The 18278-nt window shown below is 42.5% G+C and overlaps 2 protein-coding genes and 1 long non-coding RNA gene across 3 annotated transcripts in view; all 3 read right to left on the bottom strand.

Moving 5' to 3' along the window:
* Nucleotides 1-10216, bottom strand: part of LOC106807064 (dual specificity protein phosphatase CDC14A-like) — a 67982-nt gene extending 57766 nt beyond the window's left edge. The window contains exons 1-3 of the mRNA XM_014809290.1: nucleotides 9801-10216; nucleotides 8712-8805; nucleotides 7577-7652 (exon numbers count right to left, since the gene is read on the bottom strand). Of these exons, the coding sequence (XP_014664776.1) occupies nucleotides 7577-7652; nucleotides 8712-8805; nucleotides 9801-9852 (222 nt within the window). The 5' untranslated portion in view covers nucleotides 9853-10216. The remainder of the gene's footprint in view (nucleotides 1-7576; nucleotides 7653-8711; nucleotides 8806-9800) is intronic.
* Nucleotides 10217-11417: 1201 nt separating this feature from the next.
* On the bottom strand, nucleotides 11418-14613 carry LOC106807065. Its single transcript, XR_001393617.1, has 2 exons — nucleotides 14478-14613; nucleotides 11418-13219 (listed from the first exon to the last, which is right to left on the bottom strand). It is a non-coding gene; the product is annotated as an uncharacterized LOC106807065 (long non-coding RNA).
* A 219-nt stretch (nucleotides 14614-14832) lies between these two features.
* LOC106807054 overlaps nucleotides 14833-18278 on the bottom strand; it is a gene marked incomplete in the record, with an annotated part of 14314 nt that continues 10868 nt past the window's right edge. Inside the window, 4 exon segments of the mRNA XM_014809281.1 lie at nucleotides 14833-14942; nucleotides 15178-15627; nucleotides 15860-15989; nucleotides 16478-16591. Coding sequence (XP_014664767.1) covers nucleotides 14833-14942; nucleotides 15178-15627; nucleotides 15860-15989; nucleotides 16478-16591 — 804 coding nt within the window.

Raw genomic sequence — 18278 nt, 5'->3', positions numbered from 1 at the left:
TTCTGTTGTACCCAGTGCAGTGGTGAGTAGTCTGTGATTATGAGTTATTTTTGAGAAAAACCCTCTACATCTAATATTTATTTTCAATCATTCATTGCACAGTACACCTAAGTCTAAATTCCAATGTATGTTGGAGTTGTCACATGCGTCAGTGCAACTATATATATATTAATTATTATAATGGCGACACAGCACACTCGCAGCTTTTTATGAAGGAAAGTTGATATACAGTGACGCAACAGTGGAACTGTAATTGAGAGGTACGGTAGTAGGGCCTATTTGTGAATGTGCATTCATATTATTTTCAGTTTTTACTGACTCTGTCCCAAGTGCCTGTGGTTCTACGGGTATACTTTCTGCTAGTATATATAAAGTTGTTCAGCCGAATTTGTGTTTTCGCGCATAACTAGAGAACTCCGCAGCCTAGAGGAAAACTAAATATATTTTCAGAATCAGCACGCCTGGGAGGTGGTTCTGGCTGAAACAAAATTTCAAAAAAGTTAAAAAGTTAAAAATTTAGATGGCGTACAGATTAACATTATACATCACGTACGTGTGAATCCATGGTGTATATATATAACCATAACGGCCCAGTAGCCGAATGGATAAAGCATCGGACTCCTAAACCATCGATTCTGGGTTCGAATCCCACCTCAGGAAATGCTTTGTTTCTTTACTTTTGGACTGTTTAGTATGTACTTCTGCCGTATTCACCGTTAATTTCAAAATTTATTTTTTTTACCACATTTAAACGTTTAGTAAAAATCCAGAATAAACTATGGTAGATGATAGATGGTAGAGAGCGCAAACTGACGGGAACACTTCACGGAAGCCTATGTAGGTTACATATCACATATTATTATATTTTCTATATAATTTTGACTTTTTTATCTTTGATTTCTTATTATTTATTTACTGTTGATGGGATGGGATTTGGGATCGCATGCATGGCGGAGTGGAAATCGGCATGGCATGGGATCGGCAGTAGGATAGGATGGGATGGGATGCGTTGCGATGGGGGGGGATGCCATGCATGGCCTGGGATGGCCGAATGAGATGGCATCGCGATGGGATGGGAGTAGGGAATGGGATGGGATGGATCGGGATGCGAGTGCGATGGGATGGGATGGCATGGAATGCGCATGGATGGATGGATGCATAGAATAGATGGATAGTTCGATTTTTTGGGTATTCTTTCCATCTTCAACCAAGCGGTCACCAACGTAGTAACGCCACCTCGCCATTCCCCCGGGCAACGCCGGATGGGGGTTTTATCTCGCTAGTTATATATATATAGGACAAAGATCTAGAACGTGATATTCGCTCTGTTAAATTGTCCAAACCTTAATCGCATTAAGCTGGATTTTTATTACACGACTTTGTAGTCAAATGTAGCAACTTCCAAGAACATTCACACACACGCACGCACGCGCGCGCGCACGTGCACGCACACGCACCAACCACACACACCCCACACACACACACACACACACACACACGCTCGCGCGCACACACAGACAGACACAGACAGACACAGACAGACACACAGACACACACACTCGGACAGACACACACACTCGGACATACACACACACAGACACGCACGCACACGCACGCACACGCACGCACACATCGACTGTACAGTGAGGAACTGCAATATTGCACATGCATTCGCAGGGAGAGAGCAGGAAAGCGGCAAGATATTGACACTGCCGGAGTATATAGAGAGAGCCCCAGATTGCTGCTCCCTTAGTTTAGCAAGCTGTGCTAGGCTAAATCTTAGCTACAGAGCTCTGGGAGGAAATATATATAATACCGCCGCACCGCTGCGCCAGTCATAGCGACCCGGCCAGCCAGCCAGCGAGCCAGCCATCCATCCAGCCACCTGCTGCAGCATCCCGCGTACGTTAAAAAGAGCAACGGCGGCGAGTAGTAGTAGTTCAAGTTTGTGCCTAGTCGCGGGTAGGGGTAGGCGGCGGACAGAACATACACTCACTGCACGATGCCTCCGTCAGTAGCTGGTGCGCGGACAGGCCCCGCCATAACACACCGTCAAAATATACACGCCTTAGCCCCCCCCCTTCAACACCCACCTTCAGCGCCTGCCTGCACACACACACACCTGTACGCCGGTGATGATATATATATACATTGATCAGCAGCAGCAGCTGTAGAACACGTATTACCACCGATGCGCGACCACGACACTTAGAATTAGTTGCCATCGGAAACTATTAGGAAATCGCAGACGTTTTCAACTGCCAGTTGTATAACCATGCTGGGAGACGCGGTAAGTTCAAAGCACGTCGGCAGAAGAATCCGAGTTTTACATGATCTGATATCAGGTGAATTGCGCCGTTGGGCCACAGATATATACCTGCCTCGGTGCTTAGAGGAATCGACAGCTGCATGTTGGGATTTTTTTTTACATACACCAGAATAACTTATGCAAGGAGTTAAACTTAGACTAGTTAAAAACTTAGACTCGACCAGAGCTCTACTCGGCCAACAGGCGGTGTAATATACGCGAGCGCTCTACAAGTGTTTTAGCACGATCACTTACAAGAGCAACATTAAAATTATAAGCAGCGTGGCTAGGTATAGGCCAGTGATACGACTGAAATTTAACATAGGGCCAGCACGAACGTGTAACATCGCAACGTAAACGATTTTGTAGCAAAAACAATAGTTTAGCGCCCCAGATTAGTTCAGCACATATGCAAAAACATTACGCGGAGGTCACAGACTATCCTTGATCCAACAATAGGTTGGCTGGATGTCCCAGTATCGATGTTACTAAATAGTCTGTTTATATAGTAAAATATGTCTGGGCCATTTTTAGAGTTATTATTCTGGTACATAGACTTCAAATGCCACACCCATGTGTTCTAAGAAAGCCACACTATTATCAGTTATTATTTAACGCGTGTATCATTTCTAGCACCTCTTATGACTGTTCCCATGGCAAGTATATATCTAGATAAGTGAGTAAAATAATGTAGATATAGTGACATAAAACGTCTGCCTGATTTGTTAAAAAGATTCCAAATTTTCGAAAACCCGGTCTTGACCATCATGACTCAAACTGCTAGTGGGTCTCTAAACATTTCATCACAGCCATGCAGTCACGCTGTTTTTCGCAGTTCCCACTAAAAGTTAACAGCATCTGCAGTCTAACAGGATCTCACACCTAATTATGTAGTCGGTGATGACGCCCAAATTTATGCTATAAACAAGTACAGCTGAGATGAGATTCCAAACTACTCTTCCTAGACGCTCCCACGATTTATCTGAACTAAACTACGTTTAATTCCTAACATCAACGGTGAACCGATCATAGACAACTTAATTAGCAGTAGCCGAAGATGACAGACGACAGACAAGGCAGTTCAGATCAGTACGCAAGTCGATCAGGAATAACATTACACTGAAATTATACACAAGAACGGTCAAGACTGTTCGCTGGCAGCCAGGCAGGCAGCAGTACAGGCACGACTACGTAACACAATGGTTGGCGCTCAGAAGTATACCAACAAACCTTATTGGGGTCACCCGCCGTCAGCAGAAGCTAGTCACGTCTTTATTATTCCGCGATACGTTTTAATTTACTGTCTAATTATTTCGCTCACGATTCGCATCGTACGAATGCGTATTTCTGTAAGGGTAGGAGCGGTTCTGGTGGGGTGTACGCGAGAGATAGATGCGTGACACTGACAGGAGAGTTATTTCTCTAGTTAGGTTTCCCTGTACGTTTGCCAGCATCATTCTAACACTTCAAACAAACGCAAAAAAACTCTTTGTCAGTAGTATTGAAAACATTAAGGGAAAGTCACGCATGTCTGCACAATTTTGCTGATGCCTGTGCAGCTAGGATAGCTTCCCTTGATGATAGCAGCCATATTTATGCATTTGTGTAAATAGTGTAGGCCTGTGCGGTGTAGGTGTAAGTGTAGTGTAGGTGGGTAGTGTAGTGCAGAATTTGTGGCGTTTCGCATCGTACACCGTTGCTTAGCTAGTAGCTAATAATAATGCAGAACTGTGCCAATGCTTGCCAAAAACCCTATAAAACAGATGCCAGTCAAATCAAAGTGCATCGTCACAAGCCAGGACTATGCTAACGCTTACCCATACCCCCAAAAAGTTGCAGAACAAGCAGTGTTTAACGTCACATGTACGAGCCAATACATCGCTTACTCAGACCCAACAAAAATAGTTGCGATACAAGCAGTGTGTGTATAACGTCACGAGCCAGGACATCGCCAACGCTTACCCATGATACCCCCAAAAAAGTTGCAGGACAAGCAGTGTGTAAAGTCACATGTACGAGCCAGGACATCGCTTACTCAGACCCAACAAAAATAGTTGCGAGACAAGCACTGCAATGTGTATAACGTCACGAGCCAGGACATCGCTTACCCAGTCCGGTGTCCTTGCACTCACCCAGTACTCAGTGTCCTGGCCAGCAGCGTAATTCAAAATACATTGTAATCATACACCAGTCAGACACACATTTTACATACATGTACACAAGCTCTTGTACCAACGGTCCGTATGTCTGTGAATACAACGTGGTACTACTAGAGACCGTGTTTTTATTTAGGTAGCATATGTATGTACTTGCTACAATGTTTCGTAATAGGAAATTCTCTCTGGCGAGTATACACACGTATCACTCGAGGAAACATCCCATACCATGGCATATATTCTACTTACTGACTCGCCATAAACATGTAATTTGTAGGCCAACAGTTGACATGGCTGAAACATAGGGTCGCTTCACTTGGCTCCCTGCATGACTACTATATCACACGAACACGAATAGTAGGGGTACTGTAGTATATAGTGTCGGGATGTACATAGTACACATACGCTCGTGAGACGTAACAGTGTATCTACTAATATCACTACATCTCCTACAAATATCACGTACTGTGATACACTGTAAATCTTTATGCACGGGACAATAATTGGGACAATATATAAGCGGACTAGATTCTATACATGATAGCCTTGGCTCGGAACAGATATACATCCACGATACTTATAAACACTCGGCTGACCAAGTTTGCTTACATAGTAAGCTTACCTATAGCTATTAATACAAACACAAATAGAATCAAGCTGGCATGGTACACACACGGGGGCTAGTTAGCAGGATATATAGAACCAAGAGCATAGAACCCAATTGGGCAGTGAGGTGGTTTAGTACTGTACAACATGTCTCATGCACCAGCTGGCATGTTTATAGTATAGACAACCCTACAGGTAATTTCAACTGGTGGATGTGGTGTGTGCGTGTGTGTGCGTGTGTGTGCGTGTGCGTGTGTGTGGGGGAGGTATATATGTGCTGTTTAGGCAGGTCGATGCGCTCTGCAGAGCAAGCATTATTCAAATTATCAATATCGCATGACGTTATAACATGTAATGCATATACGATGCTTCATATACTGCTCATGTGCGTGTTCGCTGGCCGTTTCTATGAGCTATACTGTACACTTCGAAGGACAAGCTGGGAAACAAAGACCTGAAATACATCGCCAGGTATCGAAAAGTGCAAGAACAACAAAACGCCCGTTTAGGCACAATCAAAATGCTGATACGGACGGCCAATCAATGCACATGAATGAGTGGATTTGCGCCTGATAATTACAAAAAACAACTGAATGCCATTCAGGTAAATTTTACGTCCGACAGATACGGAACAGATAGTTGCACAGAAACGATACAGAACTGTAGCTGTAACCAATGGAAGAATCTGCCGCCTCTTATTTGGAAAATTGTACAGTATAGCTCAGGAAATAAGATGTTTGTTTTCCCCGTCATCTTGTTGGCTAAGTGTGCGATTAACCCTCAATAATAGAACTAATCGGTGTGCACCCCGCCGTGTAACAACGGGCCTGGCTCTTTTTCCAGGGTTTTGTTACCACGAACTTAACAACAATAGAGTTACATAAAGCTCCACTCTCTTGCACACATTTATACATCTACCTGCCGCCAATCTGTCTGTCCTTCCGTCCGTCTGTCTATCAGTCTGTAAGCATGCGTGTTTATCTGTTGTTCTGTTGTCCATCCGTCTATCTATGGATCCACCGATCCGTCCATTTACCCCCTAACAATCCATCCGTCCAAAGATAAGTTACGTTCAGTATGTGTAGACTATCTGGAGACTGCTGGTTTATCTGTCTGTCTGCCGTGTGTCTATTTATCAACGTATCCATTCACCGACGGCTCAGTATCTGTAGATTATAAATTCGGTAGTACTTGCCAAGATTCGTGGCAGTCCTGACTCCTGACAGCGACCCAGTCACCCATAAACTCCCACAAAGCTACTTTTCTGCGCCTTCATAGCACTTTTCCATATAAAGCTTGAGGCAAGGTTGCCCGGATCAACACCGTTTGCACACAGAGAAGTAACACAAGTCTGCAGTGGATGCGTACACACGTATCCAGGGGTAGAAATTAACTTTTGAACAAGGGAGTCCAACCACTACCCTCAAAAAGAGCGAGTCCGCAGCAAAATGACGGAGTCCGCAGTCTGAGGTTCAAAATTAAAGATATTAACAATAACGCATGTGCTTATTTTTAAGATTCATGAAATCATGCAGTAGCACATCTGCCAAATTTTCTTTGGACATTAGCTGAACAAATACAGTAATTCCGCGAGACCGTGCTCCAGAATGAACTATAGTTAGCAGGGCCGTAGTGGCCGCCACTGCAGCACGGCACTGCCGTGGCACTATTTTGAAAAAAAAACAATTCTGGAATGTGTATCTAATATAACAATGTGCCTATTCAAATTCAAACTTCATAACATATACAGATTTACATAGTGAAACTATAAATGCCGATTGAAAATAAGCTTATTTTTCATAATTATGTACTGATAGTATGATAGTATATATACAATTTTGTAAATAATGTTTTATTAGTTATCATACTCATAATATATATTTTAGATACTTTAGTCAAAACATCAGCTTTAGCTACATTCCTCTTTGAAATTTACAAATTGACCTTTTAAAATTATCAGAATTGGTTGCTTAAGTTTAAACATAGCCTGAAAATGCAGGAAATGCCATTTCCAGGCTCTACATTTCAAAATTTTGTCTGGGGGGGTACCCCCAGACCCCCCGCATTGTATACATATTTCTGCAGTGCCTGGTTAGTATGGCAGAATTTTCAGGGAGTCACACAGGCTCCTGCATATGTACATGTTAAATCAGGGAGTCCGACAGTAAATCAGGGAGTATTTGACTCCGGACTCCCGTTAATTTCGCTCCCTGCGTATATAACAGTAAACATTAAAATTATAGTACGAGCAGAACTACAGACCGAGTCTCCACAAGATAGGTGATAACGTACAATTTATTCATTCATTCCCCAATAGCACGTCGATTTAGAACATATACTAGGAATTAATACAACATTCCTGAAACTGGTGATTAGTAACTTATTAGACATTTTGTGTCAACTGTTCAGAGTGCAAGGGAGTTTCAACCAGCAAATCGCGACAAAAATGATTTACAGCATATATGTTTATTAATTGTACACACATAAGTAGAGCCTTGCATCTTACCTTCAATTTCTTGTTTAACTTGCAGCAGTAACGATAGAGCATGGCCAAATTCAAGGGACCAAAATCCGCATAAAAGCTAAAACAAAACAAAATAATAATCACACTCACTGCATGTACATATATGACGACTTTGACAGAACAAGTCAATATACAAGTGCGCAAGTCAACAGTTTACAGTTACTGTCTGCGTACATGGTCAAACTGCATATAAAATCTTTTGGTAACCCACAAATTTAGGGTGACCAAGCTTCACTAGTGCTCTATCCATTTCAGATTTGAGTACAAGAATCAAAATTCTACCGGCATTTACTAGCTCTGATAGCTCTTCCAATCGAGGTTTCGCATATTGAGTAGTTGGTAGCATAATATTATGGCTGATGTGGCAATAAGTTAGTGGCAGAGCAATAACGCATATAGTGCTATGCACTTTACACTGCGTTCAAATAAATAATAATGGTCTATTCTGCTATATATATATAAAAGAACCTAATTAATATTTATTACATAATACACATGTTACGCGTGTATACCTAGTGCATTAGGGGAAAGACCGTGTATATGGCAAAAACAATAGATAAACCTATAGTAGCAACTGACCTAGGCTTGCCCTAGAACCAGCAGCTAACACAATTCTAAAGAAACGGGTCAGCAGGTTTGTAGAACCTCACCAGTCACGAAACTATTAAAAAATGCGACTGCAATTCTGTGTGTGCATGTGCGTGTGTGTGTGTGTGTGTGTGTGTGTGTGTGTGTGTGTGTGTGTGTGTGTGTGTGTGTGTGTGTGTGTGTGTGTGTGTGTGTGTGTGTGCGTTTGTGTGCGTGCGTGTGTGTTATGGTATTATTACAGATTGACGATAGATAAAAGAGCACTTCGGTAAAGAAAACAAAAGAGAAGATCGGTAAGACATTCTAAATGCTATTTCAATCTAATGCGATCACAATCTGGAAATGTTTCTACTGTACTAAATAGGTACGGTACCGTACCTCAGCATCAATATAATAGACATTGATTCTAGCAAATAAGCTACACCTACATGGAAAACTACAAGCTGTTACCAGTATTGTAATATCTATCGCAAATGCAATACCACTGCAAAATTGAAAACGAACATGAATCTGCATGCGACAAACTTACTTTTCATACACTAGATCATCGTCAATAGAGAAATAGTGTGTCGTTGGTGTTGATCGCATTTTAAGTCCTCCGACGGTCGCAAAATACAGCCGATCTAAAATATTGAAAATGGTGATAAATGAAAAAACAATACAATCAACATCAACCCATAATCCAAAGTTCTGGACTTATTCACTGGCTCCGAATTTTTACTCATACACGTGTGTGTAGGAAGAGAAAGAAAATAAGGAGCAGCTAAGAGCAGAAGAAAAGAAAGAATAATAAGGGGAATGATAGGAGGATGAAGAGGAGAAAGAGGAAGAAGAGAACGAGGAAGAGGAGTGATGAGAAAGGTGAGAAGAAATAGAAGGATTAGAAAGATGAGAAGAAGAAGGAGGAGGTGCAATAGGAATAAGAAGATCGTATCGTATATAATATTGTCCCACTCTTGTATTTCACAAGGCATCACTTCTGGTGAAGGTGCGAGGATATTCTGGGAATGTAAACTTTCATATTATCATTTTCATTAATTTTTACCTCCAGCATTTAATTCTGCTAATCTTATTTTTTGATCCCTATATTTTAGTAATTTCCTCACGTGGTCATGGGGGGTCAATATGAGGGGGAGCTAGGGAGAGGAAGAAGATCGAGTCCTGAGAATAAAGATATGTATACACGAAAGAATAATGTCCATTTACGTAGTTCTCATTTTTACTTAGTAATACTAATAATATAGCTTCGGAATTAATAGGGCTACCGCCGACCTATTAATCCTACTTAAATATCACTGGCACTACATTCATTACGACATATATATGCCGTAATAGCCCGAGCAGGCTGCGAAGTAAACGTCAACAGATATAGCTCTAGAGCCCTATAGCCTGTGTACAGTTGTCGCAGGCCTGCGGCAACTGTACGCGGGCTATAGTTACTAGAGCTACAACAGATATTGCTTTTTGGATGTATAACCGTTCTTGGAGATAGTAGTAGTACGGTACGGTACGTATAACAGTGTATGTGGCCACTTAACTTCACAAATGAGAGAGTATAGTACATAACCACTGAATTTCATGCCATCAATCATGGTCACAACGGTCAACACCTCCTTACCTTTAATAATTTCGCAGCTCCAAATGACTTCATTGTCAGTTAACTGAGACATGCCTACTACCTTTGATGACTCTGCTCCAAAAACCTTTAGTCGTACTTGCTTTTCGTTGACTCTCAAAGCTCGATGGCTGGATGGAAACCTCCTTTGTGTGACAGGATAAGATTTTCACAACGTATGACTATGAGCCGAGCCACCTTCCTCCTTAGATCACGCAAACACCCAACAGATCACAACATTTGTCTGTTATATTTCAAATTCAACACATAGTTTCGTCTGAGAAATATAACAATTACACGATTTTTGATAGGGTCTCGACATATAAACACACAGATGTTTTAGTGAATTAGACACGTAATCCTGTTTAAAAAGACATCGGTCTCATGCTTATCGGTGCTAGGTTGTAATATTGCAACTGCTGTACACCGATGTTTAAATGTCGATAATGGTTACCACGTGACGTTGCACGTCGACCAATCATGTGCGTCCGTTTATTTTGTCGTAGGGCAGATGCACTTTGCTTGATAGGGGTGCAATCATAGAAATAGATAACCATAGTTATCTATACTATTTCTATGGGTGCAATCATAGAAATAGATAGATAACCATAGTTAACCATAGATAACCATAGTTATCTATTTATTTCTCTGGGTGCAATGATGCCTTGATATGGTCGGTCCCGTTGTGTGCATTAATGATTATAAATGGTTGTATCATTTAGGCCCCTACTACATTTCTATGCTCGCATCACATTTCACTAGTTATAATAAAAGATCAAAAGAAAAAGTAAATTTACACTATTGAGTATTCTTCGTACCAAGAGTAGATAATAAAACATTGTGTTATTATCTACTCTTGTTCGTACCCGTAGGTCATTGGATATGCTACAACAATGTCAACATCACTTTCCTAACTTTTTACACTAATTTATTATATCCTTTTTATTTTTCGATCATAATTATTTATCAGCAGTCATTGTTCATACAGATGAGAAAATTGCGTTAATGTTAAAACCGTGTTCGCGAATTCGCGAACAGAAATATTAAATAGATGAAATTGTAATTTAATGAAAAGAACGCGGCGTACTCATGAGTAGTTTATTATAAAAAAATTAAATTACAATTCAATATTATATGGTGTCGAATCTCACTGATTTTTCCTCTAACTTATCATAGGAAAAAGGAAGAATAGATTAATATAAAAGTGTAAACATGTCCATGAAAGATCGTAGTATCCGCGTGTGGGATGACACACGGGGTCAGCTGCAAATACGCCGTATAAATTATATCATGAGATTTATTACATTTCGCATAATGTGTGTGTGTGTGTGTGTGTGTGTGTGTGTGTGTGTGTGTGTGTGTGTGTGTGTGTGTGTGTGTGTGTGACTGTGTGTGTGCGTGCGTGCGTGTGTTCGCGCGTGCGAGTATAGACACATACGCTAACTTATATTGTATTAACTCAAGCATATATACAGATCATGTGTGGTATGAGTAGCTTGGGGAATGGTATTGGTGAGAACGAACCGACACTGCTCCATCTGAATCACTGTCAAGTTCTTCTAATAAAAACAATATCAAACAACAAAAGCTACAGAAAGGCAACAAAATCTAACACATATATACATTTAAACATACAAATTTAGTAAAACGTTTTATTTCAATGAAAATCGTAGGATTTGCCTGAACAATGTTACTTGCTCAACTTGCACCCAACCCTTACAAACACAGTATATTCGGATTTGGGTTTGATTGGCAAGAACTATAAGTTTTTATTGTATTATACAATAAACCTCATGCCAAAAGGCACATTTCTATATTTAAACCAACCATAGCACGTGAGCAAAACTGATTACCATAAAAAATTGGAATGAAATAACTAGTTAAATTTTTTTCTAAAGAAATAAAACTGCAACCTATGTTGGACATAATATAGAGATACGAACAGATATAGTTCACAATATTACCAATCACTGTAATAATATTTTTAGAGGATTTGTTTTATGGCAAAAATAAAGATTATTCGACCAATCCATTTTATTTATAAAAATCATGACATTATTCTCAAATACTAGGCTATATACTCAACTAGGACATACAGGGCACTAAAATTAAATCCATCTTAACAGTTGGCCATGGACATATGTTAATGTCTTTCGAGTTCGTGTACTGATTAAAAATTTTCTTAGCTGCAATGAGACCAGGCGATTTGTAGTGACGCCCATCAAAAAATTAGAAACTAGTAAATATGGCAAAATAATAATTATGGCTAAACAACTAGGCCCTACCTAGTTTGAACCCAACAACACACTAAAGCCGTGTACAAATAAAATCAACAATACAATAATTACAATTGCAGTAATGTAACTAAAATAGTGAACGACAGCATGAAGGTAGAATGTACATGCCACCTTTACAATAAATCAACTACAATATTTATTACAGGTGATCAGCGGGGTTCACGTGACCTCAGATTCAGAATGCTAACGTATTTATGGCCTGTTATAGCCGGACAGCAACAAAAACTTCGAGGCAGCTCCGATCGATTGTACCATGAAAAAAAATTTCCGTGCACTTCTTTCTGCGCACGGAATCATTGCAAATTTCTCCACTGCCCTACGTTTATTTCAAATTAACAACCGAAATAGTTTTCCTCCCAACATGCTTGCGACGGCGGTAAGGAGTACGTACACGGCAACAGACCTGTTATACTCATAGAAATAATTACAGACACGAATATAACAAGTATATTATTTCTATGGCTATAAGGTACACGTCGCGCCACCTATCGCATAAAAAGGTCACTTTTCGATATACGCGTAGAGCCGATTTCATGTAGATTAATTCAAGCTACATGAACACAAGTTGTTTTGTACTGTCTAGATCAGCAGATAGTCGTCTATACCATAGCCTAGTTTAACAACATCTATAATTTATTTGGGTAGTGACAACATAATTTTCCTTTAACAGTTGATATAAAAAACAAATAATTTTTACATTAAGGTCAGGGTAGTTTTTTGCACTTTGCCAAGATGCCCGCAAATTCATGCAAGCATCAAGTGTGGCAAGAGCTGACTGTGCACATCTACGACAGAGACAGTAAATCAGTGTATAACGAGTCGCTACTATTAGAGGTTTCACCATCAGTAGGATTCAGCATGCAATCCACCATGTTGTTACGAAGCAGCTCGAGTGAGATCTATCTACTGATTACGCGACTGCGAGTACAAAACACTATCTGTAAAGCTTCTCTGATATGTCCGTTGGTCATGTGACACAGGGTTGCTCCTCTGCTCTGCTCTCATTGGCTGCTGCTGCGGCTGCTGTTGGTTGTGCGAGTAATGCACCTGAATGTGGGATTGAGGGCCCTGATTGGTCAGCGGCGCACTCTGTTGGTGGAATGCCGAAGCACCGCTTTGCACAGACTGAAAATCAATGATGAAAGAATGTTTATATGTTATCATCGTATCGGTATGCATACGTATATCAAGTATGTTTCAGACACAATTATTCGTCCATACATTTTTTTTGTATTACCTCCATCCTGCACTATCACTTAGTGCCAAAAATTATGTTAGTTTCAATAAAATTGGGCAGAAACAAACTTTTTGTGAATTTAAATAATTTGACGATCCTTTTACCTCAAAGCAGACTGGAAATTGGAGATGCTTCTAAAAAATCGAATTTTTTTTACAAATTACTTGTTGATTACAGAGCATGAAATAAATCGATGCTAAAGAGCGTAATTTAATTTACGTGACCTGCAGTGTTACGTTTCACCTATCAACCTATCACAACTTACAACTAACTACTACACTAGCTGCAGCTACACAATCTATTATCCCAAATTCTGAAAACCGAAAAGCTCCAAAAACCAAAAATGTTTTCGTGGAGGTCATCTGCACACCAAAGTTGGCCTTTGGCTGCAGAAGGTTCACTGCAGAAATATTAATGTGTTTGGCATTTATCATACATATTGTAATGTACTGGTTGGTACATGAATTGGCCTCTTGAAAACTTGGGTTTTAGTACTGGCTAGTTGCAGGATATACACTATCAGAAGTAGATAATAGGGAAAGAGTGTGACTTCAATAAACAAGGGAAATTCGTCATTTACTAGCCTTAGAATACCTACGATTTACTACGCGTAACTCAACCAACTTGAGCTCAAGTCGTACACAGTATGTACGATTTGAGCTCAACTTGGTTGAGTTACGCGTAGTAAATCGTAGGTATTCTAAAACTAGTAAATGACGAATTTCCCTTGTGTATTGAAGTCACACTCCTTCCCTATTATCTACCGTATATGATCGCGTAATAACCGCGGGCGCCTATAAGCTGCACCTCAATTTGAATCGGGTAACCAAGTATTGCGCCTAGTATATTTCCCCCCACGGTATGGCACACTTATAAACCGCAGAGCAAATACAGGGTTGAAATATGAGGCCAAATTTGCGGTTATTACGCGAGTATATACGGTACTTCTGACGCTATGTATATCTGTACTGTACTACCATTCCGAAATCCGAAAAATTCCGAATTCCAAAAGGTATCTGGTTCCAAGGGTTTCAGATAATAGATTGTGTACTATATTAACACATTCTACGAATTACACAAATGTTCCTAATGGGTTTACGGGACGCTGATCACGAACCCCAATGAAGTCCTCACCATTGGCCTCACCTGTGAGCCGAGAAGTGACGCTTGTATGTTCGCACGAGGACCCTGTATCGTGTGAGGAATCTGCTGCTGTTGCTGTTGCTGTTGCTGCTGCTGCTGCTGCTGCTGCTGCTGCTGCTGCTGCTGTTGCTGCTGCTGCTGCTGCTGCTGCTACTGCTGCTGCTGCTGCTGCTGTTGCTGCTGCTGCTGCTGTTGCTGCTGCTGCTGCTGCTGCATGGACTGTGGGGGCAGTGACTGTGACCGAGAAGTCTGCGGGTTAGGCGGCATGGTAGTAAAGTCCTGCGGAGTCGGCAGCAGCGGATGCCGTGGATGGTACGCAGGTCCCGGCCTCTGAATCAACTGTGTGTATGCCTGCTGACTAGGGCTGCCCTGCTTGTACACTTGCTGGTTCGAGGTGCCCTGCGTGTACATCTGTGTAGTCCTCGTGCTGGCGCCGCTGTGCTGCGTGGGGGCGTGCATCGCGCCGGCCTGCAGGGAACGCAGAGGCACTGCACTCGACAGCATCACCTGCTGTAGCGGATGCACGCTCGACGCTCGCGAGGGCGCGCCGGACTGTCCCGCCTGCGACGTGTACGGATGCTGCGGCGACTGCCCGTGCGTAGCGAAGTGCTGCACGTACTGCGGCCGCTTCGGGGGAGTCTGGTTGTACTGCCGCGAGACGGGGCTGTAGCCCTGCTGGTGCATAGCCGGAGAGCTGCCATACTGCCTGCTGTCGGTGCCAGGCGCGTGGCTCGACGGAGAAGTGGCATACTGCCTGCTTTCGTTACCATGACTGGCCGTGTCGAGAGCATGCCACTTGCTTTGCTGTCGGTGCCAGGTGCGTGGCTCGACGGAGAGGTGGCATACTGCCTGCTTTCGTTACCATGACTGCGTGTCGCCGGAGAGCTGCCATACTGCCTGCTGTCGGTGCCAGGCGCGTGGCTCGACGGAGAGGTGGCATACTGCCTGCTTTCGTTACCATGACTGCGTGTCGCTGGGGAGTTGCCGTAGTGCCTGCTGTCGTTGCCATGACCACGGCTTGTGGGGGAGTTCACTACAGAAGCCTGGCTGCGTGAGTTAGGTGATGGAGGATGGTATGCAGGTGATATGTGAGGCACGTTGCCTTGCTGCACCTGCTTGTTCCAACTACCTGGTATGGCGACAGGCTGAGAGTCTGAAACAACATGAGAGACATAAGCAAGACGAATACAACCACTCCCAAACACCAGATAACAGCACAGAAAAGAGAGCATACTCTCTCCTGTACAAAAATGCATCTTTAACACGGTTAAAACGTTACGATTAAAATGGTGAGAAATATTTCAACACGGCTATTAGGCTGTTTGAAATTTCTGTGTCTAAATGCACACTGTTGTTGTGTGTGTGTGCAGTCCCTGCCTGCTTACATGGTCTCTGAAGATGCTCAGACATGTCCTTCTCTCTCGTACTTTCCCGTCCATATCCAGCCTCTTGTCTCTCTTTCTGTTCTCTCTCTCTGATAAGTTGCTGTCTCTCCACGGCATCCTTTCTTCTTGCCTATGCAGCAAAAAGGTCCATGTATTTATTTTACTATCAAATGCATTGTGAATACTGATGTCAGTTTAAATTAATTTGATGTTCTAAACATGTTAAAAACAATCTTGAAAGTTCATAGTCGGATTTCTTTTAAAACATTAATAACATCATTGTTCATGGTTAAATCCTTAAAATATTTACATTGACAGTTTCAGCTTCGTTGACGAATTCAGAAGTTCTGAAGATGGCTGTCAGAACGACAGCTGAAACTGTCAAGGTAAATATTTTAAGGATTTAACCATGAACAATGATGTTATTAATGTTAAAAACAAGTTCAATACAATCATTCTTTACACATTTCAATAAAAAAAAGGCCTACTTTACCTCTACAGAACATGTATCCGATCATTTTAACCTTTCATTCGTCTAAACTGTACTATATAGCACTGCACCACCAATGTACCCTAAGAGTACACAGCATTCACGTGTGCTCATTGAATTTTACTAACCCTTATTGTATTGGGGCAGTCCTTTACTAAGTGGCCAATCTTGCCACATAGCCTGCAGCCTCTATCGTTCGGTGGCTCGGCATCGGTTAGCTGGTTTGCATCCAGCAGATAATCCTACATGTAGGAAACAATTCGTAGTCAAAGTTGCTGCACGCGATTTTCATTCGCTGGCGCCGATATATAACGTGAATTATAAAATGCGCACGCATGCAAGCATGACGCACACACGCACACCCAGCTGCCCGCCTGTACGCATGCATGCTCCCACGTGCACGCGTGCACGCACACCCAGCTGCCCGCCTGTACGCATGCATGCTCCCACGCGCACGCACGCACTCACACCCAGCTGCCTGCCTGTACGCATGCATGCTCCCACGCGCACGCACACACTCACACCCAGCTGCCTGCCTGTACGCATGCATGCTCCCACGCGCACGCACACACTCACACCCAGCTGCCTGCCTGTACGCATGCATGCTCCCACGCGCACGCACACACTCACACCCAGCTGTCCGCCTGTACGCATGCAGGGAAGAGCGAGGAAGGGAGGGGCAGGGAGGAGCCAACAGTCACCTAAATAACGTCATGCTCAAACCAGTCTTCCATTAATACAGATATGGTTTGCTTGCATGAAATTCAGATTTTTTGCATCGGCCCAGAGGGCTACCAGCCCTCACAAATTTGTTTGCTGTTTAAACCAGAATGGACCTAAAATAAGAGTTGACATGATAATTAAAAAAAAAGCTGTAGTGTGTGCATCGCATAGTAGCTGTTGAACAGACTATAATGCAGATCATGAATGATGTCGCGAAGTGTTTGAATCAAGTAAAACAGCAATGTAGGCTACTTGCTCACTTAATGCCTATAAATAAAAATGTAGGTACTCGCTAACACAGCTGAACCCACCGCTCGGAGGGGCGGTGTTTTGCCAATGTTACTGGCCCTCCAAATAATTTGCGGCGTATGCCTGTGGGGCCGTTGCTAATCTCGCGCCCTGCTGTGTCCCTCCACGTAGCCACAAGGTGTGGCCCCCACCTGAAACCAAGAATAAGCAGACATGTGGAGAGGCTCTGCTAGGCATGCGTGCGCTTCTACACGAACGATTCAACCTTCAACGAGCATCAGGTGGTCAGCATTTAGGCAGGCTGCAGCCACTCATGCACTTTGAGAAGATGTGGAACTTCAAGACGCTAGCCATCGAAGTACGCGTGATTGCAATGTGTGCGTGGTCTGGCAAGCATTTTGTATCATAATTCTGATAGGTTCAGTGCTCGAAATCTCGCTTCCAAGCTCAAAACCCAGTTTCAGAACTCGAAACCCACTTTCGTCATTGCTAAGGCCCGTATCTAGGATTCCGTGACGTAAGCGGTTTCAATGCATTGTTGATTTGTTGCATTGTTGCATTGATTCATTGTTGCGTTGTGATTTAGTGACGTTGTTGGAAACCTTTTTCTGGCTAGAAACCTTAGTTTCTTAATCAAGAAACTAGGTTTTGCGAGCACGAAACCGGATTTCTTGCGAGGAAACTTGGTTTCTCGAATCACGATACAAAATGCTTGCCATACGTGCTCGCACCTTTGTTCTGTGTGCATACTTGCGTGTTTGCGTGTGCAAGAGCGGTGTCAGGCAGGCTGAGGTGTGGATGTAATTGTCCTAGTTTTTCCTCGACCATCTGTGTCATGATGTCTACTGTATTCTCACTGCGCATCTCTTCAAATCTTCTGTTTCCGCCCGGGCCCCCAGCCCACTATCCGTGTACGACCTGCACCCGCGGACTTATCCTAAATGATAGCGAACCTCC

Source organism: Priapulus caudatus, unplaced genomic scaffold (genome assembly GCF_000485595.1).
Source record: "Priapulus caudatus unplaced genomic scaffold, Priapulus_caudatus-5.0.1 Scaffold193, whole genome shotgun sequence".
In the NCBI taxonomy this organism is placed as follows: Eukaryota; Metazoa; Priapulida; class Priapulimorpha; order Priapulimorphida; family Priapulidae; genus Priapulus; species Priapulus caudatus.
Note: the sequence above shows the minus strand (reverse complement) of the source record. Positions and strands in the feature narration are given on the sequence as shown.